The sequence below is a fragment of the Artemia sp. Qi Xiang Cuo genome, chromosome 9, assembly GCF_049724085.1.
Source record: "Artemia sp. Qi Xiang Cuo chromosome 9, ASM4972408v1, whole genome shotgun sequence".
Classification (NCBI taxonomy): Eukaryota; Metazoa; Arthropoda; class Branchiopoda; order Anostraca; family Artemiidae; genus Artemia; species Artemia sp. Qi Xiang Cuo.
In genome coordinates this window covers 31,720,201-31,747,180 of record NC_142802.1, presented here as the reverse complement: position 1 = coordinate 31,747,180, position 26,980 = coordinate 31,720,201, and the positions used below count along the sequence as shown (strand labels likewise).

General features: G+C 34.3%; 1 protein-coding gene across 5 annotated transcripts in view; it reads left to right on the top strand.

Annotated features, from left to right (window-relative positions):
* Positions 1-26,980, top strand: part of LOC148948572 (F-box only protein 42-like) — a 98,561-nt gene that overhangs the window by 57,143 nt on the left and 14,438 nt on the right. For all 5 annotated transcript variants that reach the window (XM_089094476.1, XM_089094475.1, XM_089094474.1 and 2 more), the window contains exons 5-6: positions 12,463-12,593; positions 23,197-23,363. In XM_089094476.1, coding sequence (XP_088950602.1) covers positions 12,463-12,593; positions 23,197-23,363 — 298 coding nt within the window. The remainder of the gene's footprint in view (positions 1-12,462; positions 12,594-23,196; positions 23,364-26,980) is intronic.

Sequence of the window (26,980 nt, the reverse complement as noted above, 5' to 3'; positions counted from 1 at the left end):
ATTCAGTTCCGACTTTTCACAAAGAGATGAAAAAATTTAAAGTTCTGTTCCAAATTTTTCATAGAAGATAGGAAAAGTTATACTTTGATTGTGAACATTCTTCATGAAGATATGGACCTCCACTTTAATTCTGAGTTTTCTCGAAGAAGTGCAAAATGTTCAAGTTCTCTGCTGAATTTTCTGAGAGAAGAGAAAAAGTTAGCTCAATTTTGAAATTTACTAATGAAAATGAAAAAGCTTCCATTTCAGTTTATAATTTCTCAAAGACATAAAAAATTTAAAGTTCAATTCTAAATTTTTCCGTAGAAGATAGGAATGGTTATACTATTATTGTGATTATTTTCCATGAAAATAAAAAGTTTCACTTTATTTCTAATTTTTCTTAAATTCAGTTCGTTCATCTAACCACCAAAAACAATAGGTTAGGTTAGGGATAAATAAATATTAATAAATAAATAGAAACATTTCTCCATGTTTAAGTTAGGTTAGGTTAGGTTAACGTATCATGAGCGGTCATGATAAGCTAACCTAACCTAACTTAAACATGGTAAAAAGTCGACCTGGGGGATTTTCCGGCGAGTATGGTTAGGTTAGGTTAGATTAAGTTAGGTTAAGTTAGGTTAGGTTAGCCTACGTACGCGTGCGTATGTACGCTAACCTAACCTAACTTAATCTAGCCTAACCTAACCATACTTGTCGGAAAATCCCCCAGGTCGACTTTTTACCATGTTTAAGTTAGGTTAGGTTAGCTTATCATGAGCGCTCATGATAAGTTAACCTAACCTAACCTAACTTAAACATGGAGAAATGTTTCTACCTATTTATTAATATTTATTTATACCTAACCTAACCTATTGTTTTTTGTGGTTAGATGAACGAACTGAATTTAAGAAAAATTAGAAATAAAGTGAAACTTTTTATCTTCATGGAAAATAATCACAATCATAGTATAACCATTCCTATCTTCTAGGAAAAATTTAGAATTGAACTTAAAATTTTTTATGTCTTTGAGAAATTATGAACTGAAATGGAAGCTTTTTCATTTTCATTGGTAAATTTCAGAATTGAGCTAACTTTTTCTCTTCTCTAAGAAATTTCAGAAGAGAACTTGAACATTTTGCACTTCTTCGAGAAAACTCAGAATTAAAGTGGAGCTCCATATCTTCATGAAGAATATTCGCAATCAAAGTATAACTTTTCCCACCTTCTATGCAAAACATAGCATTTGATTTTTTTATCTCTTTGGTAAATTTTGGAACTGAATTTAAAAAAATATAGAACTAAAATGAAACTTTTTATCTTCATGGAAAATAATCACAATTGTAGTATAACTTTTCCTATCTTCTACGGAAAAATTTAGAACTGAACTTTAAATTTTTTATGTCTTTGTGAACTCAAAACTGAAGTGGAAGCTTTTTATTTTCTCTGGAGAAATTAGAATTGAATTGTGTTCTTTGGTAAAATTCAGAAGAGAACTTGAATATTCACGATCAAAGTATAAATTTTCCTAAGTTTTCCTAAAAATTTGGAACAGAATTTTAAATTTTTTCATCTGTGTGAAAAGTCGGAACTGAATTTAAGAAAATTTAGAATTAAAGTGAAACTTTTTATCTTCATGGAAAATAATCACAATCATAGTATAACTTTTCCTATCTTCTACGGAAAAACTTAGAACTGAACTTTAAATTTTTTATGTCTTGCTGAACTTAAAACTGAGGTGGAAGCTTTTTATTTTCTCTGGAGAAATTAGAATTGAATTGTGTTGTTTGGTAAAATTCAGAAGAGAACTTGAACTTTTCTATCTTCTATGAAAAATTTGGAACAGTATTTTAAATTTTTTCATCTCTTTGAGAAAAATCTGAAGTGAAGTGGAAAATTTTTATATTATTTTGGGAAAATAGAATTGATCAATAACTTATTTCTTTTCATTGAGAAAATTTAGAATTAAAGTGGAACTTTTTATCTTCAAGGTAAGTATTCGCATCTAAGGTATAACTTTTTCTATCTTCTACGGTAAAATTAGGAATTGGAACTTTAATTTTTGTGTCTTTAGGGAAATAAGACCTGAAGTGGAAGCTTTTTATTTTCTCTGGTGAAATTAGAATTGAAATGTATTCTTTGGTTAAAATTCAGAAGAGAACTGGAACTTTTCTATCTTCAATGAAAAATTTGGAAAAGTATTTTAAATTTTTTCATCTCTTTGAGAAAGATCTGAATTGAAGTGGAAAATTTTTATATTATTTTGGAAAAATAGAATTGACCAATAACTTATTTCTTTTCATTGAGAAAGTTCAGAATCGAAGTTGAACTTTTCTTCACTTCATTGAGAATATTTAAAAATGAAGTAGAACTTTTTATCTTCATTGCAAATATTCGCAACTATGGTATAGCTTTTTCTATCTAATACGGAAAAATTTAGAACAGAACTTTAAATTTCTTTATGTTTTGGTGAACTTGAAACTGGAGTGGGAGATTTGCATTTTCTCTGGAGAAATTAGAATTGAATTGTGTTCTTTGGTAAAATTCAGAAGTGAACTTGAACTTTTCTATCTTCTATGAAAAATTTGGAACATTATTTTCAATTTTTTCATCTCTTTGAAAAAAATCTGAACTGAAGTGGAAAATTTGGTATCTTTGGTAGAAAACTTGCTAGTTCGAACAGAAAAAGTGTTATCACTGATGAAAAATATTATTTATAAGATAAATTTTTGTGTGTTCAGTAGATTTAAGTTAGTTTTAATGTAAAATGTTGTTATTTTTATGTAAAGGTTTGTTAGTTTTAAGAGAAACTTGCTACTCCTGACATAAAAGTTGTTATCACAATAAAAAAATGTTACTTATAAGAACAAATTTGGTTCCTTTGGTAGAAAACATGTTAGTTGTAACAGACAAAGTGTTATCACTGACGAAACATATTAGTTATAAGAGAAATGTGTGTTTGTTCAGTAAAACTATGTTAGTTTTAAGGTAAAATGTCTTTACTTTGATGAGAAGGTTTGTTAGTGTTAAGCAGAACTTGCTACTTCTGACAGAAAAGTTGTTATCACAATAAAAAAATGTTACTTCTAAGAAAAAATTTGGTATCTTTGGTAGAAAACTGGCTAGTACGAATAGAAAAAGTGTTATCACTGATGAAAAATATTATTTCTAAGAGAAATTTGTGTGTGTTCAGTAAAAGTATGTTAGTTTTAAGGTAAAATGTCGTTACTTTGATGTGAAGGTTTGTTAGTGTTAAGCAAAACTTGCTACTTCTGTTAGAAAAGTTGTTATCACAGTAAAAAAAATGTTACTTCTAAGAAAAAATTTGGTATCTTTGACAGAAAACTTGCTTGTTCGAACAGAAAAAGTGTTATCACTGATGAAAAATATTATTTCTAAGAGACATTAGTGTGTGTTCAGTAAAAGTATGTTAGTATTAAGGTAAAATGTCGTTACTTTGTTCTGAAGGTTTGTTAGTGTTAAGCAAAACTTGCTACTTCTGACAGATAAGTTGTTATCACAATCAAAAAATGTTACTTCTAAGAAAAAATTTGGTATCTTTGAAAGATAACTTGCTAGTTCGAACAGAGAAAGTGTTATCATTGTTGAAAAATATTATTTCTAAGATAAATTTGTGTGTGTTCAGTAAAAGTAAGTTAGTATTAAGGTAAAATGTCGTTACTTTGATGTGAAGGTTTGTTAGTGTTAAGCAAAACTTGCTACTTCTGACAGAAAAGTTGTTATCACAGTCAAAAAAATGTTACTTCTAAGAAAAAATTTGGTATCTTTGGTAGAAAACTTGCTAGTTCGAACAGAAAAAGTGATGTCACTGATGAAAAATATTATTTCTAAGATAAATTTGTGTGTGTGTTCAGTAAAAGTATGTTAGTATTAAGGTAAAATGTCGTTACTTTGATGAGAAGGTTTGTTAGTGTTAAGCAAAACTTGCTACTTCTGACAGAAAAGTTGTTATCACAATAAAAAAAATGTTATTTCTAAGAAAAATTTGGTATCTTTGGTAGAAAACTTGCTAGTTCGAACAGAAAAAGTGTTATCACTGATGAAAAATATTATTTCTAAGAGAAATTTGTGTGTGTTCAGTAAAAGTATGTTAGTATTAAGGAAAAATGTCATTACTTTGATGAGAAGATTGTTAGTGTTAAGCAGAACTTGCTACTTCTGACAGAAAAGTTGTTATCACAATAAAAAAATGTTACTTCTAAGAAAAAATTTTGTATCTTTGGCAGAAAACTTGCTAGTTCGAACAGAAAAAGTGTTATAACTGATGAAAAATATTATTTCTTAGATAAATTTGTGTGTGTTCAGTAAAAGTATGCTAGTATTAAGGTAAAATGTCATTACTTTAATGAGAAGGTTTGTTAGTGTTAAGCAGAACTTGCTACTTCTGACAGAAAAGTTGTTATCACAATAAAAAATGTTACTTCTATGAAAAAATTTGGTATCTTTGGTAGAAAACTTTATACTTCGAACAGAAAAAGTGTTATCACTGATGAAAAATATTATTTCTAAGAGAAAATTGTGTGTGTTCAGTAAAAGTATGTTAGTATTAAAGTAAAATGTCATTACTTTGATGAGGTTTGTTAGTGTTAAGCAGAACTTGCTACATCTGACAGAAAAGTTATTATCACAATAAAAAATGTTACTTATATTACAAAATTTAGTATCTTTGGTAGAAAACTTTCTAGTTCGAACTGAAAAAGTGTTATCACTGATGAAAAATATTATTTCTAAGAGAAAATTGTGTGTGTTCAGTAAAGGTATGTTAGTATTAAGGTAAAATTTCATTAATTTAAAATACATGTGATTTTATTAATAATATTTGATTTTTGTTCTTAAAAGATATATAAAAGCCTTTCAAAAGTATTGCTTGGTGATGGAATATCTTAAAAGCCATAAAATAAAGTTGTGGGTGAAAAGGATGAGTACTTAAAGTTGTAAAATTAGTTTAGGAGTGAAATTACGTACAGAACTTGTTCTGAAATAATATATAAAAGCCTTTTGAAAAGTATTGCTTGGCGTTGGAGTATTCAAAAAACATTAAAGTAAAGTTGTGTGGAAAATCATGAGTACTTCAACTTGTAAAGGGGATTTAAGAGGAACATTACGTAAGGAACTTGTTCTGAAAAGATATAATAAAGCCTTTTGAAATGTGGGGGCCCTTCTATGTGTCAAGAGCACATAAAAAATATTAAAAAATGGGGGCTCGGGGGGCCTTTAGGGGCCTGGGGAGGAGGGGGGGTCTTTGGGGGATCGGGGGCCGTTCGAGGATGGGGGGGGGGGTTCCTTCGGGGTTGGGGTGGGGGGGGGGGTCAGGGCCCTTTGGGGTTGGGGTAGAGGACCTCACAACACTGTTCAAATGGAACTTGTGTATTATAACGACCACAGAGTTTCACCCCAAATCATCTTCTAAATCATCTTCTAAAATCATCTTCTAAAATGTCTCTAACTGTTTCGCCCAAATAATTCCCTAAAATGTCTAAAACGGTTTCGCCCAAATAATCCTCTAGAGTAATTTATCTGTGTTCCTTTTGTTTTGGCATCCTTGTGCTGTCAAATTTGAGATTCCTAGGAAACCCGTTCCCGCGTTCATCTCTTCATCTCTAAGATATTCTTGGTTACCCTATTATGGTTTCGATAGAATATCAATATATCGCTAAGTCTAATGACCTGAGAAGTCATATTTAAAAATAGAATTCCTATCTCTTTAGACTCCCGCATAATTCCTAGGAAACATGTGATGTCATTTCTAATTCCCTATCGTGAATCAATACATTCTCCCCACCGATTATGTAAATCAAGTTCTCAGAAATTCACTTCCCCCTTGAGTCCTAGATCAAAACATTCTCCCCACCGTCAATGCGCATGTACAAACTTCACCCGGAGACAATACACTTGAAAACAACAAAGAAATCGACCTTGACCTCATTAGACTCGATCGATAATCCTTGAATAAATTATTTCCTGTCAGTATTCTATGCCCACATATGGATTCCCGTCACGAATTGTATTGTCTATTGATATTTTTTCTGTGACGTCACTATGCCCTTATATGGACTCCTGTCACGACCTCCTGATAGGGTTTTATGCCCATATATGGACCCCCGTCACGAATTGTATTGTCTATTGATATTTTTTCTGTGACGTCACTATGCCCATATATGGGCCCCCGTCACCAATTGTATTGTCTATTGATATTTTTTCTGTGACGTTACTATGCCCATATATGAACCCCCGTCACGAATTGTATGGTCAATTGATATTTTTTCTGTGACGTCACTATGCCCATATATAGACTCCCGTCACGAATTGTATTGTCTATTAATATTTGTTCTGTGACGTCACTATGTCCATATATGGACTCCCATCACAAATTGTATTGTCTATTGATATTTTTTCTGTGACCTCACTATGCCCATATATGGACTCCCGTCACGAATTGTATTGTCTATTGATATTTTTTCTGTGACGTCACTATGCCCATAATATATATATATATATATATATATATATATATATATATATATATATATATATATATATATATATATATATATATTTTCTGTGACCTCATATATATATATATTATCGTCGCCTGAAAGCGGTTTTGCCGAAAATAACAATTTTTGGCGAAACTGAGTTACAAACACTATCTTGTGTAAAAAAAATCTCCTTTCGAATGATCTAATTGACATTACTGTAAGACGTCTCTAACTGCCTGTATTTTGCAGTTCTCCTTTGCCGAATCGCATATTTTTCGATTTCTTTAAAGCGGTTTTGCCGAATCGCATACGGGATTATAGCATGGTCCGTTTTGCCGAAAGTTGCTGATTTGCTGAACACGACCTTGGAGAAGAAGAAGACGATCTTTCTTATCTTGATGAACAAGATATAATTATGAGGCCCAAGAGATTGAAAATGTCGATTTCCCCAGATATTTTTGAAACAGACAGGTAAGAATTAGATATTTTGAGACAGAAATATGTATAGCAGCATTAATTGGAGTTTGCTTCCACAGTTCTAAAGGAGGTGCTAATGAAGGCTCATGGGCAGAAAACAGTCTAGAACACTAATCTGTTTCCTACTTGGGGAGCTAGTCCTGATTCAGCTGGCAAACATCTTCCTGAATGGGATATTCATGTCAATATTGCATTCATGTGTCTTCCTAACTCTGATGAACACCCCAGATAGGCACTGTGATCCTTAATGTATTAAACCTTGGCAGGGGTTAATGACTTCTTTTTATACTGGTTTACCACAGGAAACTGTTATTGCAAGTGGCTCCCTAAAAATAAGATTGAATAGAAAATAGAACTTATTGTTTTTTCATGCTTTCAGTTAAAGAAAACTTTGGGGAGCCAATTGCAATAACAATTTCCTTTGGTAAACAAGTATAAAAAAGAAGTCACAAACCCCTATCATGGTTTAATGCATTTTGGATCACAGTGCCTATCTGGGGTGTTCATCAGAGTTAGGAAGACACATGAATGCAATATTGACATGAACATCCTATTTAGGAAGATGTTTGCCAGCTGAATCAGGACTAGCTCCCCAACTAGGAAACACATTAGTGTTCTAGACTGGCAGAAAAAGCTGGGTCAAATATTTCAGTCAAGGAAACATATGAGGTGATTGTTCCTTGACCTGTCTGTGCGTAGGCTAATGAAAAGGCGTGGAAATGGTTTGTGTCACTAGAGTCATTCTTTGAAAATTTTCCAGTAACATGGGTTAACATAAAGCTTTCTTTTTTTAGCTCCGAATATTTGTCTTCAGATGATGATTTTAAACCGACGTATTTCCCGAAAGTAGAAAGTTATCCAGAATCTCCACCCAGTAAGGGATCTTCATCGGAAGTCAAAAGTAATGCCGTCTGTAAATACATTGGCCAATCCCGCTATCCTACTGCTCAGACAAGTAATAGAACAGAAAGTGAACCAGAGGCTACAAGAGAATTCAGTGAAACAGTTTTTACTAGCATGTCTCCAACCATAGAGGGAAATGATGGTACAGAAACGAGAAATAATGCATCAAAAAAAGTCAGAAAGAGGTTAAATAACAAGGAAAAGTGGGTGAAAAATCAGATGAAGAATTAAGCAAACTCTGAAAATTTTTATCTGTACGCTGCTACCAAAAAAGTATACGGAAAGAAAAAGGAACCGAAATCCTTTAATTACCCTCATTCGTGTCCTTTCGGATGTTTTGAACATTTCTCGGAGACTGATCGTCAAATTGTGTTTCAAAACTTTTGGGCATTGTCAAAAGATTCCAAAAGAATATAATATTTGAAAACAACAAAACCTTTACCTAAAAAAAAAAACAAAAAAAGAGAAACTCGGTGGAAGCATACATTCCACTATTACTTCGTCAGTTCATAAAAAAACTGTGGAGGTCTGCAAAGGATTTTATTTTTCTACCCTAGACATCGATGATAAGCGGATACATTATGCCCATAAGTTATCAAGTGGTGAAGTGCCTCCTGTTAGTGTACCACAGAATCATGTGAATAAAAGTAAAGAAGAGGATCTTGCTTACATAAGAAAGCACTTTGAAAGCTTCCAAACCATCGAATCTCCTTATTCTCGTGCCAAAACCAATAGAAAGTTCCTCTACCCTTCACTCAATATACGCCAAATGAATTCATTGTATGAAAGTAAGTGTGCGGAAGATGGTAAGTTGCCTCTCAAGGAACACATGTACAGAAAAGTTTTCAATTGTGAATTTATTCTTGCATTTCATGTTCCTAAAACTGACAGATGCGATGTTTGTGAAGAAAAAAAGGTGGCTGAACAAAATGGTACTGAAGTATCTGAGGAGGTCAAAACCTCTCAAGCAAAACATGTGAAAGGAAAACTAGAAAGCAAAAACGAAAGAGATAAGGACAGGGCTTCGGATGACCCCGTATAGTTTTTCGATATTGAAAACGTTTTTTCTTTGCCAAAGAGGGATGTCTCATCCTTTTTTTTACAACAGGAAGATCACTTGCTTTAATTTAACTGTTATTCTTATCTTTGCAGACAGACAGGAGAGCTAATAAAAAAAGTTTAATGTTGTTTGTGGTCAGAATGTCTTGCTGGTAGAAGTGCAAATGATATTACCAGTGGTCTTCGTGCTATCCTTGGTAAGGTTTTTACTACCTATCCTGACATCACAAAGTTGGTTTCATGGTCAGGTTCATGTGTACCTCAAAATCGTAATCAAATAATTAGCAACATGATGGAAGACATCCTGAAGAACCGTTTACCGGTCCAAAGTATAAAGATGAAGCATTCTTAGCCTGTCCACTCCATAATTCAGGAGGTCGATGTTGTTCACAGCGTCATTAAGGGGTCTTTGAAATGCAAGGAAGTCTTTTTGCTACTAGACTTGACAAAAAAGCTTTTGATTGTTCGGCCCCGTGACCTGTTTGTCATTATTCAAATGACCAAACAAAAGTTTTTGATTACACCAAAGCGTCCAAGTCCTATAAGTATAACTTAGTGCTATTTTCAAAGGTGAAGTTACTACAGTTTAAGCAAGGACTATGCAAAACGGTGTTCTATAAAACTTTGTTAGCGGAAACTACTCCTTCTGAAGTGCTGATTGCACCAGAAGCTTGCCCAAAGAGGCCATTGCCCAATGTGTCAGCAGTGAATGTTGTGGAAAGGTTGCTGCCTCCTGTACCTTCTAGTACAGTAGTTGAGTTGCCAACAGCAAAAATAAAAGACGTAGAATCGCTTTACCGTTTCATGCCAGCAGTAGATGTGGCATATGTGAAAAGTCTTAATAGAAGTTGTAACAGAGCTGAGGTACCTAGTACTTCAGCTGAAATCACAGCGTGTCCCGAAGCAGCTGCCGTCAATGCTCCGAAGGTTAAAACCAGAAATTCCAAGAAGCTTCTTGCTAACTGACACCTCCCACTGATCTTCCGTTATATTTTATTATAAAACTCTCAGTTAATTGTCAAAATTAAAGTTTCTCTATCAGATTATATATGTTTTGCCGAGAGTTGCATTTCCAATTCATGCTGAGCCGATTCCGTTTTGCCATATCTTACCTATGTTCCGAAATTTTCAGGCGGTTTTGCCGAAACTTATATTCATTCCGTTTTATCTCGGGAAAGCCTCGCCTTAGGCCAGTAAAAATAAGCACACCATATAAGCGACTTTTATTCTTAATTTTGAAACAAAAGTCTAGGCTCTAGCTATAGCCGATTCTGAGATACAAATGTAAAAATTTTCAAACTCGTTTTTCTCCCGTTTTTGGAAAAATCAGATTCGGCAAAACCGCTTTCAGGCGACGATATATATATATATATATATATATATATATATATATATATATATATATATATATATATATATATATATATATATATATATATATATATATATATATATATATATATATATATATATATATTCTCTGCAATCCTCTCCCGCTAATATTTCTGGCCCCCTGATTGGCTTAGAAGGAGACACGTGATCCTGTTTCCCGTTATCGGATCAAAAAAATTCCCCCACCGATTATGTAATCAATTTCACAGAAATACTCTCCCCTTCGATTACGCAATCAATTTATCGGAAATTCATTCCCCGAGGGATTCTATGCCCATATATGGTGTGGGGTCACGAGCTCATGAGGTTAGGTTACGTTACGCAATCAATTTCTGGGAAATCCATTTCCCCTAGCGAGTTTATGCCCATATATGGTGTGGGGTCACGAACTCATGAGGTTAGGTTAGGTTACGCAATCAATTTCTCGGAAATCCATTTCCCCTAGGGAGTCTATGCCCATATATGGTGTGGGGTCACGAACTCTTGAGGTTAGGTTAGGTTACACAATCAATTTCTCGGAAATTCATTTCCCCTAGGGAGTCTATGACCATATATGGAGTCCCCCCCGGACGTTAGGTTAGGTTAGGTTACGCAATCAATTTCTCGGAAAATCATTTTCCCCAGGGATTCTATGCCCATATATGGTGTGGGGTCACGAACTCATGAGGTTAGGTTAGGTTACGCAATCAATTTCTCGGAAATTTAGTTCCCCTTCGATTACGCAATCATTTTCTCGGAAATCCATTTCCCCTAGGGAGTCTATGCCCATATATGGAATCCCGTTCGGAGATATTAGGTTAGGTTAGGTTACGTAATCAATTTCTCGGAAATTTAGTTCCCCTTCGATTACGCAATCAATTTCTCGGAAATCTATTTTCCCTAGGGAGTCTATGCCCATATATGGTGTCCCGTTCGGAGATATTAGGTTAGGTCAGGTTACGCAATCAATTTCTCGGAAATTTAGTTCCCCTTCGATTACGCAATCAATTTCTCGGAAATTCACTTGTCCTAGATCAAAACATTCTCCCCACCGTCAATGCGCATATGCAAACTTCACTCCGGAGGCAATACACTTGAAAACAACAAATAAATCGACCTTGAAAAAAGGGGTCATTGATCTTGTACTCGCCGCATTTCCAAGTTCCCTGATTGGTCTAGAAAGAGGGTGTGGTTTCGTACTCGTTGGAATCTAGCCCTCTGATTGGCTGAATGTTGTATGCGTTGGAGATATTATGCCCTCCCTACTGACACATCACTACGAGAAATCCTTCGCAGAATTTACTGAATTTTGGAACTTCACTGCAAGATCCATTTACTGGATCTTGGATTTGGTATCGAAATTTTAGACTTTTGGTCCAACTTTCTCCAAATCTCCCAAAATTGTGGATTGCTGCCCCCCCCCCCTTGTTGCGAAGCCTTTGCCCGTTACAATGGAGAAAGCCGAATCATTTCTCATTTACATATATTGCGGTTTCCATTGTTCAAATCTTATCCTAGTTAAGTCCGCCAAACTGCGTCTAATTTAAACACTACAAAATATTTGTAAAAAACAGCTGTTTGTTATTTTCTTCTTCTTTTCCAAAGAACTGAGTCTGAATTTCTTTGGTGTTCTGCTGCACACAAAGTACAAAAGCTCCTTCAATATTGTGACACAAACTGGGTTGTAAGATATGATACTGTGATTACTTGGTTTTATTGAATACAACGACAGCTATCACGAAAACACACACGGAGAGAAGTAAACGCTACCGTTTATTGAAAAGCGAGAGATTAAAATGTCTGAAAAAAAACTCTTGGTCCTGCAGCTATTTGAGTGCTGTTGCTTGTGGAGCGTTTTCCTCGAATTTGCGCTAGTCATTATGTAGTACGTGCTCCCAGAGTTATAAAGGACTTTAATAGACTTGTTTGTTTATTCGAATTTTAATTATATACTAAGTTTGTACTTATAAACCCCCAAATTTTTTTTTGCCTCTTCAGGGCTTGTGATAGCAATTTATTGAAATATATATTTTACCTCTTATCTACCACCCCAGGAATGATGTGTCTAATGACTAACGATCTCTTTTTTTTCATTTTTTTATTTATTATTTTTTTTAGTAAGAAAAGATAAATCTTTATTCCTAATCGTCCATCGGTATTATTTTAATTGAAGGTCAATATCCTAAGCCAAGGTTTTGTGCAAATCTGGTTCATCACAACGGCAACTTGATTTTATATGGAGGTAGAATGTTACATCGTTCGCATAGTGTCTTGCAAGGCGGAATAGTCTTATTATCAGTGCCAGTAAGTCTCTCTCTCTCTCTCTCTCTCTCTCTCTCTCTCTCTCTCTCTCTCTCTCTCTCTCTCCCCCTCTCTCTCTCTCTCCCTCCCTCCCTCCCTCCCTCCCTCCCTCCCTCTCTCCCTCCCTCTCTCTCTCTCTCTCTCTCTCTCTCTCTCTCTCTCTCTCTCTCTCTCTCTCTCTCTCTCTCTCTCTCTCTCTCTCTCTCTCTCTCTCTCTCTCTCTCTCTCTCTCTCTCTCTCTCTCTCTCTCTCTCTCTCTCTCTCTCTCTCTCTCTCTCTCTCTCTCTCTCTCTCTCTCTCTCTCTCTCTCTCTGTCTCTCTCTCTTCCCCCTCTCTCTCTCTCTCTCTCTCTCTCTCTCTCTCTCTCTCTCTCTCTCTCTCTCTCTCTCTCTCTCTCTCTCTCTCTCTCTCTCTGATCCCAATCTGAAGATTGGTTGCTTCTATGTAAGAAGTCTAAAACAGGGCGTCGTTCGATTTGTATCGATTCTTATAATTTTTTAAGCTGAGCTGGTTTGAAAATTTGGCCATGTAGACGCCTCTTGGCATGTAGACAGTCGTCCAGATATATGTATACTGGATACTGACCCAATTGACGAAGAATACAAGTTCATTTATTCCACAGCCTCATTGTGCCGAGCACCCTGTATGGATGTGAGACTTGGACCCTGAGGACATACAATCCTCAAAACAAACGGCAATAACTGCGTCGGTTTGGACATGCCAAAAGAATTGTCACCAAACGCTTTCCGAGAATCACACTCGAAAGAACGATTGATGGACAACGACCACGAGGAATGCCATAGAATCAATGGATTGAAACCCTGGACCGTCAGCGCAGTGTACAGCTATCCAGAACGGCACAAGACAGATCGTCATATTGAGCTCTGGTTCATGCATTGTCGAAAGGAGTGGCCCAAAGACGTCCCATGAGGATGAACGAGACTTAACTAACTAGGTCAGACGCTACGATTAATATTTCAGCACTAAAGGAGTAGAATGCATCTATTGAATTCTAGGAGTTTATGTTCCTTCCTATGCTATTCTAGGAGTTTATGTTCCTTCCTATGCTATTCTAGGAGTTTATGTTCCTTCCTATGCTATTCTAGGAGTTTATGTTCCTTCCTATGCTGTTCCAGGAGTTTATGTTCCTTCCTATGATGTTCCAAGAGTTTATGTTCCTTCCTATGCTATTCTAGGAGTTTATAATCCTTCCCATGCTATTCCAGGAGTTTATGTTCCTTCCTATACTATTCCATAAATTTATGCTCCTTCCTAGGCTTTTATATGAGCCAACGTTCCTTCCTATACTCTTTCAGTAGTTTATGTTCCTTCCTATGCTGTTACAGGAGTTTATGTTCCTTCCTATGCTATTCTAGGAGTTTATGTTCCTTCCTATGCTATTCTCGGAGTTTATGTTCCTTCCTATGCTATTCTAGGAGTTTATGTTCCTTCCCATACTATTTGCTTAATGCTCTACACCTTTTCAAAGAGAGTGAGTATCCTCTCACACCTATACTTCCTTGGTACCTTTTCAAACAAAGTGATAAAAAAAACATGTCTTTAGCAAATTTGTTCATCATGATAGTGTATAAGGTTTCAAGCCTACATTCACGCCTACAAGAATATACAGTGCAGTTTGACGTGCACATTGCAAAAAGCGAGGTAACCTTTACCTGTAAAGTGAACAAACACGTTTTGGAAGTATGGTTTTTGATTATATAACGCAACCAGACTGGTTATTGCTATTGATATCAATTGCACATGGAATTACACAAGAATATACAGTGTAGTTTGACGTGCACATTGCAAAAAGCGAGCAAACCTTTACCTATAAAGTGGTGAAACATGTTTTGAAACTATAGCATTTGTGAATTGGATCGTATGAAGGTGGAGAAAAAAGGGTATTACATTTGCAAATTGGACTATACGAACGATATTAATTAAATAATAGGGGGAAAGACAGAGCTAGATAGCATTTGTGAATTGGATCGTATGAAGGTGGAGAAAAAAGGGTATAGCATTTGCGAATTGGACTATACGAACGATATTAATGAAATAATAGGGAAAAATACAGAGCTAGATAGCATTTGCGAATTGGATCGTATGAAGGTGGAGAAAAAAAGGGTTAAACTGATTATTGGACAATTGCCTTTAGTCAAGACTAGTTTGTTAGGAATGTGTCGCTGCTAAAGCTAACTCTAATTGCAAAAAAAGGGTATAGCATTTGCGAATTGGTGATTATCAGTTAAGGTAACCCCTCGGGGTTGTTAACTCATAGCTTATTTATCATAATTTTGGAACAACATCAATCTATGGAAATGGTTAACGATGATAAAATGGTCTTATGACTTGACCTAGCTTTACTTCTTCGATTTGTTCTGTGTAATATACAAGTGGTCTTTAAACAGTGTTGTCAATTTAAAATAGAGTTTAACGTTATAGTATACTAAAAAGTTGATACTAAGAGAGATGTAGATGGCAAGAAAAGAATTTTAATAATGAAATTCAGAACAAACCCTAGAAATCCTTGCAAATCAAGTAGTAAGGTTTGTGTGAGTACGAGCCATCAAGGATCATAAGCACCAACGACCCTAACCACTAGAGACCTCAACCCCCCAAAGGCCCAAAAGTTAAGTTTTTTTTAACTTTTTTTTATTATTTTTTTAACATGACATATTTTTTCAACTTTTTTTTACATGTCTTCGAATGAGATTAAACATACTTAAAACAAAAAAAATCACATTTAATATTTTCAAAACTCAAAATGAGAATGGTATAGACTTGTTAGTCATGACCTTTACTATTAGAAAAATAATGTTTGTAGTAGCACTTTTTTTTATTGGACTAAAAAAAAAAAATTTACTTCGAAATTATTCAACTTTTTTTTTACATATCCTAAAATGACATAAAATATGTTTACGGCTCTACCAATTGTACTCTATGCTTGCTCAGAGACACGATGCAGCTTTCCCAATGGTATTTTATGGTGGGTTATCGACACTATTTAGTTTATTGCATGTAGTAAATAAGTATTTTTTATGCAGTGGAACGATAAACACATAAGTCATTTCTTTAAGAAAAGTGAAGATGGAGCATTTTAATAAAGTGTGTTCACATGACAATGTTATTGTACCATTGAATGCCGACAAGGAGAAGTATTTAAACTATGAAACAAGTACAAGTGGTAGCACTATTGGAAATGTATGCATGCATTGTCATGACAGTAAGGAATTAAATTTCTTTGGAGTACCGAAAAAATTCAACTCTTATGTTGGTGGATATGCAAGATTGAGATCTCCAGAGATGATTGCATTCAAAGAGAATGCCAACATAAAAATAATCGTTGATGATAGAGGACAACTCCTTGCTACTGTTGAAGGTAACACATTACCTACTGATGGTGAACTATTTTATGGAACAGATTCAAAATGTCCAAAGTTGATCATTGATATTAATATTGTATCATAATATATTTTTGTATTAATATTCTACATAGCATTATTCATTAAAAATATATTATGCATTACATTGTTATGAGTTCATTATTTTTAGAGTATGCTAGCATATCAAATGTTTAGAATGTCTATTAAAACATCGGAGAGGTAAGAAAAGGAATTTGCATACATCTATTGTCAGACAGATGGGATAACTCTGACAAAATCTAGGTATCAGAATGAATAAATTCTTTAATCAACATCCGTTGTTGGGTATGTCATTATGAAAAATTTGTAAGTAAGTAAGTAAGTAAGTAATAAACTCTTTCTTGAATTCACCTCTTGGATACGCAATACAGAAAGTTAATTCAGGAAATTATGAAAAAAAAATTGAACAAATTCTGTATTAACATTCATTATCAATTGAAGTCGCTTCCTAGACAGACAATACAGCAATTTCACAAAATCTAAGTATAAGAGTGACATCCATTTCTCGGATACATAGGAAAAAGTTGAAAAAATCTAACTGTTAGAATGAATAATTTTTTTTATCAACATCTTTTGTCAGATACATCGGATAAAATTGACAGAATCTACGTGTCAGAGTGAATAAATTTTTGTATCAACATCCTTTGTCAGATAGATCAAATAAAATTGACAAAATCTTAATTTCAGAATTAATAAATGCTTTAACAACATCCTTTATCGGATATGTCGGATAAAATTGACAAATTCTAAGTATCAGAGTGACTAAATTCTATATCAACATCCTTTTCTCGGATACAATGGATAAAATTGACAAATTCTAAGTGTTAGAGTGAATAAATTTTTTTATCAACGTCCTTTGCCAGATACATCGAATAAAATTGACAAAATCTAAGTATCAGAGTGAATAAATTCATTATCAACATCCTTTGTCGGATTTGTCGGATAAAATGGACAAAATCTAAGTATCAGAGTGAATAATTTTTTTTTTAACAACATCCTTTGCCAGATACATCGAATAAAATTGATAATATATAAGTATCAGAGTGAATAAATTTTTCTATCAAAATTCTATGTCAGATACATCAAATAAAATAGACAAAATTTAAATTTCGGAATGAATAAATGCTTCAAAAACATCCTTTATCGGATATGTCGGATAAAAGTGGCAAAATACAAATAGAATAGTGACTAAATTATATATAAACATCCTTTTCTCAGATACATAGAATAAAATTGACAAATTCTAAGTGTCAGTATGAATAATTTTTTTTTCAACATCCTTTGTCAGATACATCAAATAAAATTGACAAAATCTAAATTTCAGAATGATAAATTTATTATAAACATCCTTTGTCGGATATGTCGGATAAAATTGTCAAAATCTAAGTATCCGAGTGAATAATTTTTTATCAACATCCTTTGCCAGATACATCGAATAAAATTGATAAAATATAAGTGTCAGAGTGAATAAATTTTTTTATCAACATCCTTTGTCAGATACATTAAATAAAATTGCCAAATTCTAAATTTAAGAGTGAATAAATGCTTTATCAACATCCTCTTTCGGATATGTCGGATAAAATTGACAAAATATAAGTATCAGAGTGATTAAATTTTATATCCACATCCTTTTCTCGTTTACATACGATAAAATTTACAAAATCGAAGTGTCAGAGAGAATACATTTTTTTTATCAACCTCCTTTGTCTGATACATCGGATACAATTGACAAAATCTAAGTATCAGAGTGAATAAATTCATTATCAACATCTTTTGTCGGATTTGTTGAATAAAATTGACAAAATCTAAGTATCAGAGTGAATAATTTTTATTAACAACATCCTTTGCCAGATACATCGAATAAAATTGATAAAATATAAGTGTCAGAGTGAATAAATTTTTTCTATCAACATCCTTTGTCAGATACATCAAATAAAATTGACAAAATCTAAATTTCAGAATAATTAAATGCTTTAACAACATCCTTTATCGGATATGTCGGATAAAATTGACAAAATCTAAGTATCAGAGTGACTAAATTCTATATCAACATCCTTTTCTCGGATACATACGATAAAATTGACAGAATCTAAGTGTCAGAGTGAATAAATTTTTTTATCAACATCCTTTAACAGATACATCAGATAAAACCGACAAACTTTAAATTTCAGAATGAATTAATTCATTATCGACATCCTTTGTCAGATATGTCGGATAATATTGACAAAATCTAAGTATCGGAGTGAATAATTTTTTTTAACAACATGCTTTGCCAGACACATCGAATAAAATTGATAAAATATAAGTTTCAGAGTGACTAAATTTGTTTTATCAAAATCCTTTGTCAGATACATCAAATAAAATTGACAAAATCTAAATTTCAGAATGAATAAATGCTTTAACAACATGATTTATTGGATGTGTTGGAAAGAATTAAAAAAATCTAATTATCAGGGTGACTAAATTCTATATCAACATCCTTTTCTCGGATACATAGGATAAAATTGACAGAATCTAAGTGTCAGTTTGAATAAATTTTTTTTTATCAACATCCTTTGCCAGATACATTTAATAAAATTGATAAAATATAAGTGTCAGAGTGAACAATTTTTTTTTATCAATATCCTTTGTCAGATACATTGGATAAAATTGACAAAATCTAAGTATCAGCGTGAATAAATTCATTATCAACATCCTTTGTCGGATATGTCGGATAAAATTGACAAAATCTATGTATCAAAGTGAATAATTTTTTTATCAACATCCTTTACCCGATACATCGAATAAAATTGATAAAATATAAGTGTCAGAGTGAACAAGTTTTTTTTTATCAACTTCCTTTGTCAGATAAATCGAATAAAAATTGACAAAATCCCAATATCAGAATGAATAAATGCTTTAACAACATCCTTTATCAGATATGTCGAATATAATTGACAAAATATAAGTATCAGAGTGATTAAATTCTATATCAACATCCCTTTCTCGGATACATAGATTAAAATTGACAAAATCTAAGTGTTAGAGTGAATATTTTTTTTATCAACATCCTTTGCCAGTTACATCGGATAAAATTGACAAAATCTAAGTGTCAGAGTGAATAAATTCCTTATCAACATCATTTGTCGGATATGTCGGATAAAATTAATAAAATCTAAGTATCAGAGTGATTAAATTCCATATCAACATCATTTTCTCGGATACATTGGATAAAAGTGAAAAAATCCAAGTATCAGAGTGAATAAATGCTTTATCAACATCCTTTAAATGTATTATCAACATCATTCGTCAGATATATCGGATAAAATTGACAGAATCTAAGTATCAGATTGATTAAATTATATATCAACATCCTTTTCTCGTCTACATCGGATAAAATTGACAAAATCTTAGTATCGTATTGATTAAATTCTATATCAACATCCCTTTTTTGTGTAAATGGGATATAATTTACAAAATCTAAGCACCAGAGTGAATAATTTATTTTTTATCAATATCTTTTATTTGTTACAACAATTATAATTAACAAAATCTAAATATCAGAGTGAATAAATGCTTTTTCAGCATACTTTGTCGGATATGTTGAATAAAATTGACAAAATCTAAATATCAGAATGAATAAATGTTTTAACAACATCCTTTGTTGGATATGTTGGATAAAATTGACAGAATCTAAGTATCAGAGCCATTAAATTCTATATCAACATTCCTTTCTCGGATACATGGGGTAAAATTGACAAAATCTAAGTAGCAGAGTGAATAAATTCATTATCAACATCCTTTGTCGGATATGTCGGATAAAACTGACAGAATCTAAGTATCAGAGTGATTAACTTCCATATCAACATCCCTTTCTCTGATACTTTGGATAAAACTGACATAATCTAAGTATCAGAGTGAATAAATGCTTTATCAACATCCTTGAAATGCATTAACAACATCATTTGTCGGCTATATCGGATAAAATTGACAAAATCTAAGTATCAGATTGATTAAATTCTATATCAACATCCCTTTTACGAATACTTGGAATAAACATGATAAAATCTAAGTATAAGAGCTTTTAAATTCTATGTCAACACCACTTTTAAAGATACATGTGATAAAATTGACAAAATCTAAGTATCGGTATTAATAAGTGCCTGATCAATACGACTTAAATTCATTATCAACATCATATGTCATATACATCAAAAAAAATTGACAAAATCTAAGTACCAGAAAGAATAAATTTGTTTTCAAATCTTTTATCGGATACATCAGGTAACAGTCATAAAATCCAAGTTCTATTCATATTTACTTCATGCGTCGTTACGTTGAATTTAAATTAGACCGGTTATAGATGGTAGCCCACCAGCTCAGACACACAGTTATAGTGAGAAAGATATTCAAAAAGTTGAGTTAATTTAGATTCACTTGGAGTGACCAGACATGCATTGTAATAAGTAAACACCCGCCCAGACACACTCGCAAAAAGAGTGAGAGAGATAAAAACACATACAAATATGTAGATTTAAACACAAAAACCAAGAAAGACATGAAGTGTACCCCGCGACGGCGCATACAGTGAGACAGATATGCAAAGTCGACATAGCTTTATTTCATTTTTAAGGTTAATTTAGACTAGGTTACGTGCGCGCATGTTTGTTTTAAGTATGTTTCATCTCATTCGAAGACATGTAAAAAAAAGTTGAAAAAAATATATCATGATAAAAAAAATAATATAAAAAAAGTTAAAAAAAAACTTCCAAAAAAAATTCAAAAAAAATGGGGGGGGCAAAAGTTGGAGGAGAGGGGGCGCCCTTCGAGTTTGGGGATAGGGGGCCTTTGGGGGGTTGAGGTCTCTAGTGGTTAGGGTCTTTGGTGCTTATGATCCTTGATGGCTCGTACTCACACACACCTTACTACTTGATTTGCCAGGATCTCTAAGGTTTGTTCTGAATTTCATTATTAAAATTCCTTTCTTGCCATCTACATCTCTCTTAGTATCAACTTTTTAGTATACTATAACGTTAAACTCTATTTTAAATTGACAACACTGTTCAAACACCACTTTTGTATTATACAGAACGCATTGAAGAAGTAAAGCTAGCTCAAGTCATAAGACCATTTTATCATCGTTAACCATTTCCATAGATTGATGTTGTTCCAAATTTATAATAAATAAGCAATCAGTTAACATCCCCGATGAGTTACCTTAACTGGTAATCACCAATTCGCAAATGCTATACCCTTTTTTTTGCAATTAGAGTTAGCTTTAGCAGCGACACATTCCTAAAAAACTAGTCTTGACTAAAGACAATTGTCCAATAATCAGTTTAACCCTTTTTTTCTTCACCTTCATACGATCCAATTCGCAAATGCTATCTAGCTCTGTTTTTTTTCTATTATTCAATTAATATCGTTCGTATAGTCCAATTCGCAAATGCTATACCCTTTTTTTTCTCCACCTTCATACGATCCAATTCGCAAATGCGATCTAGCTCGGTTTTTCCCTATTATTCAATTAATATCGATCGTATAGTCCAATTCGCAAATACTATACCATTTTTTCTCCACCTTCATTTTTTGCAATGTGCACGTCAAACTGCACTGTATATTCTTGTGTAATTCCATGTGCAATTGATATCAATAGCAATAACCAGTCTGGTTGCGTTATATAATCTCAACCATAGTTCCAAAACGTGTTTGTTCACTTTATAGGTAAAGGTTGGCTCGCTTTTTGCAATGTGCACGTCAAACTGAACTGTATATTCTTGTAGGCGTGAATGTAGGCGTGAAACCTTATACACTATCATGATGAGCGAAGTTGCTGAGGACATGTTTTTTTTTATCACTTTGTTTGGAAAGGTACCAAGGAAGTATAGGTGTGAGAGGATACTCACTCTCTTTGAAAAGGTGTAGAGCATTAAGCAAATAGTATGGGAAGGAACATAAACTCCTAGAATAGCATAGGAAGGAACATAAACTCCGAGAATAGCATAGGAAGGAACATAAACTCCTAGAATAGCATAGGAAGGAACATAAACTCCTAGAATAGCATAGGAAGGAACATAAACTCCTAGAATAGCATAGGAAGGAAATAAACTCCTAGAATGGCATAGGAAGGAACATAAACTCCTAGAATTCAATAGATGCATTCTACTTAAAGGAACCTCAATTAAGATACAAAATGGTTCTGTAGATTCGTGACGTCCTATTTTTCATTTTATTTTAAGACAGTAAAGAGAACTTCTTTTAATAAATGACCTTTACATGCATTTTCTTAAACAAACGAACAGTTACAACAAAATATAAAATAAAGATTTAAATTACAATTCAGTGTTGCAATCCTTAAACATACAATCTCAAAGACCTTACAAATATCCCTAATTTTAACCAATAGCCAATATTAACCAATAAATTAACAAAAATAAGCTTTAAAAATTTTTCTCTTTTATAATTATAACATGTAAAGCCAAAAAATTGCTGGCGCTTCCAGGCCATATAATGCAAAAGATATTCAAGCCATGTGGATGGTTTGTGAGAGAGAGAGGATAGCACCTTTCGTACTTCCTTGATTAGCCTTGTGATATTTTATATTGGTGTGCTAATACTGATGTCATGACAAAAAAATCAAATTAATTTCAGTAAGTAGTCGTTTGTCAAGAGGATATAGGGGGAATACATAAATTGTAGGGGGAAACATAAAAAAAAGAAAATCTAGAAAACTTACTTTTGTTTTTGAAGATTCAAAAGTTTTGAATATAGGATTTCCTTGTGGGTTTTGGGGGAAATCTCGTGTATAAACTATTAAAAAATTTCTAAAAATCTGGGGATCTTTAAGAAATATTCACAAAGGGGGCTTTTCTTGTGGTATACCACTCATTTAAGTAAATTTTCTTACTATTCAGGGTAAATTTGACAGATACAGAAATGTAGAGTAATCTCATATAAGGGATAGGTCATCCTCATTAATTGTGGTCTTGGCCACATCAGGTCATCGGTAGTTCAAAGTTGACAAAGACAGACTGGGTTCACTTTTAATTGTAAACGCTGTTTTGTAGTAGCAAAAAAGACTGATGATTTTATAAGCTCCAAAAGGACTAAGTTCGTCAACTTTCTTCTTGTGAGCACTGCATGACCTCACTAACGCTATAACTCTTTTTGTCCATGTTTTTTTTTTTTTTTTTTTTTTTTTGTAGATTAATGAGATTCATGTCTTTCAAATGGAATCGTGCCGATGGATATCCGATTACCGGACACTTGATGTTGTGCCGCATATTTCTATGTATGGAGTCACAGAACACAAAGGGATGTTGGTTGTAACTGGTGGGCACATCCACTCTGAAGCAGCAATAGCAGAAAATGAGTAAATTTTGCCTTAGTTTTCTCCTTATATCATTTAGAATGGTGCTAGACGTATTTCCACCTTGAAAATTCTTCTCGGAAATCCCCTCCACCCTCCTATGAAAAATTGAGCAGCCAAGGAGAAAGTATGACAAATAAAAATAATGAAGAAAATACGGAATTTTAGAATATTCTACCTATTTTACAAACTATAGGTAAAATGTACTTCGCGGAATATTCTATAGTATTTATGTTTTATTTATTTCTTTTTACGTTGTTTTGGGGATTGAGTTATATCATAACAGAGTAAGATAAAGGTTAAAGGAATTGAAGATTTGCCATTAGTGAACTATGGAAGAGGCTCTAGGATGGTGCACAGAAGTGCACAGAGATGACAGACTGGGACTAACCAGTATTAGAAATTACTTCCCGTTGACTTGGCGTGGTACCGACCAGAGGCGTCAGTAGCCAAAATTTTTGGGAGAGGAGCAATGGGTTTTAGCCACAGGCTGGGGATTTTTACCAACGGATTTAGGTGATATTGCTATTAAATTACTTCATTTTTTATTCTGTTTGTACTGCACCTATTTGTACTAGCCATTAAAATAGCGTCACTTTGCATCACTATTTTACCGATTCAAATTTTTATTCAACAGGCTTAAAACATTGAGGGAAGGGTGTCCTCCTCCCTTCCTCCCCATAGGTGACATTCCTGCCGAAAATTATAGGAAATAATACTAATTCACCCCTTGCGATCAAGAACTTGTCCACTAGGCGTACACCTGGAGGTTTTCCCGTCTGAAGCACTTATCTGTATGGACTACGTTACTTTTCAGGAACGAATGCGCAGAGTGCGGCATTACGTCCTGACTATTCACGAACGAATGCACAACCGTGCGGCATTACTACCCCTGCAATGGGGAGGGCAAAATCGTGGTTGGCTGCCACAGAATGGTAAAAAACGCCACTTTCGTGTGGCAAAATCTTTTTGGTGAATGAGCCCTCTGCATCTTCTAGGAATCTAATGGTACAAATTTTCTCAGGCTCATTACGTTTCATATGTAAAATTAGTCTTAGTGAACCTTATATATTTGGAATCAGCATAAAAAGCCAATGATTTTGATTTATTAATTGTTACCAATATTCTTTTTTTAGAGTTTTGGTTAATATTGGCCTAAGTTGCTCCTTACTTACAGTTCACCACCGTGAACTGTTTGATTCTACCAATTCCGTATCCAGGGGGGGGAATTACCCGGTTTGAACCCCCCCCCCCCCCGAAATTTTTGACCGAGTCGAAAATAAGTCGACAATTAGTAAAACCTAGGTAAAAATCAGTAAAATTAGTCAAAACTGAGTCAAAAGTTAGTAACCCCCCACCCCCCGAAAAAAAAATCCTGGATTCGCCCTTGGATTCTACACCTATTTTTCTGCACGTATTTTAGCACATTGGTAGAGTATTTCAGAATCCCTTGTTTTCTTCATTTTCTTTTTCTTATTTGTCTCAATTTCCCTTTGCTGCTCAATTTTACATGTGAGGAGAATTGTCAGGGGTATTTTCCACGCGGGGGGGGGGATGTGACGGACCCCATTTAGCATGAGTTATAATAGCTTTTTTCTTTTCTGTACAAAATATATGAGTAAAACCTCATATTTTTTGCTTTATTATAGAAATTAATTCAACAAACTTGAATTTCCAAACTTGAATTTTTGAATTTCCAATTGAATGAGCTTTTTTTGAAGTTTCTACGACAACGCCTTCTATAAAAGCCGTATATGCCCCCAGGGCATAACTTAAAACTTTTGCCCTGAGGGTTGTGGGGGAGTGTTCTCTCAAAAACATATTTTCTATCTGGAAATCAAATACGCTGAACAAAATGGCTATCTCACAATTTTGATTGGATGTGTGTGGGTGAATCATGGTCGTGGGGGGCTAGTTGCCCTCCAATCACTTTTGACTATTAAAGCGCGCACTAGCCTTTCGAATTTCCAATCGAATGTTCCTTTTTTAAAGTTTCTACGACAACGCCTTCTATAAGAACCTTATATGCCCCCAGGGCATAACTTACAACCCTTGCCCTGAGGGTTGTGGGGGTGTCCTCCTCAAAAATATATTTTCTATGTGAAAATCAACTACGCTGAACAAAATGGCTATCTCAAAATTTTGATTACATGTGTTTGGGGGAATGATGGGCGCGGAGGGGGGGGGCTAGTTGCCCTCCAATCACTTTTGACTATTAAAAAGGGCATTAGCCCTTTGAATTTTCAATCGAATGAACCCCTTTTGATGTTTTTACGACAACGCCTTCTATAAAAACCTTATATGCCCCCAAGGCATAACCTAAAACCCTGGCTCTGAGGGATGTGGGGAGTGTCCTCCTAGAAACATATTTTCTATCTGGAAATCAACTAGACTACGCCTAACAAAAAGGCTATCTCAAAACTTTGATTGGATGTGTTTGGGGGAATGATGGGCGTGGGAGGGGGCTAGTTGCCCTCCAATCACTTTTGACTATGAAAAAGTGCACTAGCCCGTTGAAATTTCCAATCAAATGAGCCTGTTTTGAAGTTACTTCGACAACGCCTTCTATAAAAACCTTATATTCCCCCAGGACATAACTTAAAATCCTTGCCCTGAGGGTTGTGGGGGAGTGTCCTCCTCAAAAATATTTTCTATCTGGAAATCAATTAGCCTACGCTGAACAAAATGGTTATCTCAAAATTTTGATTGGATGTGTCTGGGGGAATGATGGGTGTGGGGGGGGGGGCTAGGTGCCCTCCAATCACTTTTGACTATTAAAAAGGGCACTAGCCACTCCAATTTCCAATCGAATGAGCCTGTTTTGAAGTTTTTACGTCAACGCCTTCTATAAAAACCTTATATGACCCCAGGGCATAACTTAAAACCCTTGCCCTGAGGGTTTTGGGGGAGTGTCCTCCTTAAAAACATATTTTCTATCTGGACATCAACTATGCTGAACAAAATGGCTATCTCAAAATTTGGATTGGATTTATTTGGGGGAATGATGGGCGGGGGGAGGGGGGGCAAGTTGCCCTCCAATCACTTTCGACTATTAAAAAGGGCACTAGCCCTTTGAATTTTCAATCAAATGAGCCCCTTTTGAAGTTTCTACGACAACGCTTTCTATAAAAACCTTATATGCCCCCAGGGCATAACTTAAAACCCTTGCCCTGAGGGTTGTGGGGGAGTTTTCTCTTCAAAAATATATTTTCTGTCCGAAAATCAACTACGCTGAACAAAATGGCTATCTCAAAATTTTGATCGGATGTGTTTGGGGGAATGATGGGCGGGGGGGGGGGGGCTAGTTGCCTTTCATTAAAAACTTGATATGCCCCCCCAGGGCATAACTTACAACCATTGCCCTGAGGAGGGAGGGGTTGTCATCCTTAAAGACCTAATTTCCAAAACTTTCAACTACGTTGAATAAAATGGCTATCTAAAAATTTTGATTGGATGTGTTTGGTGACAAGGTGGTTGTGAGACGGGGGTTATTGGCTCTCAAATCACTTTCGACCATTAAAAAGGGTACTAGCCCTTTTTGGATGTGTCTGTCTGGAAATCACAAAATGGATGTGTCTATCTGGAAATCAACTACGCTGAACAAAATGGATGTGTTCGGT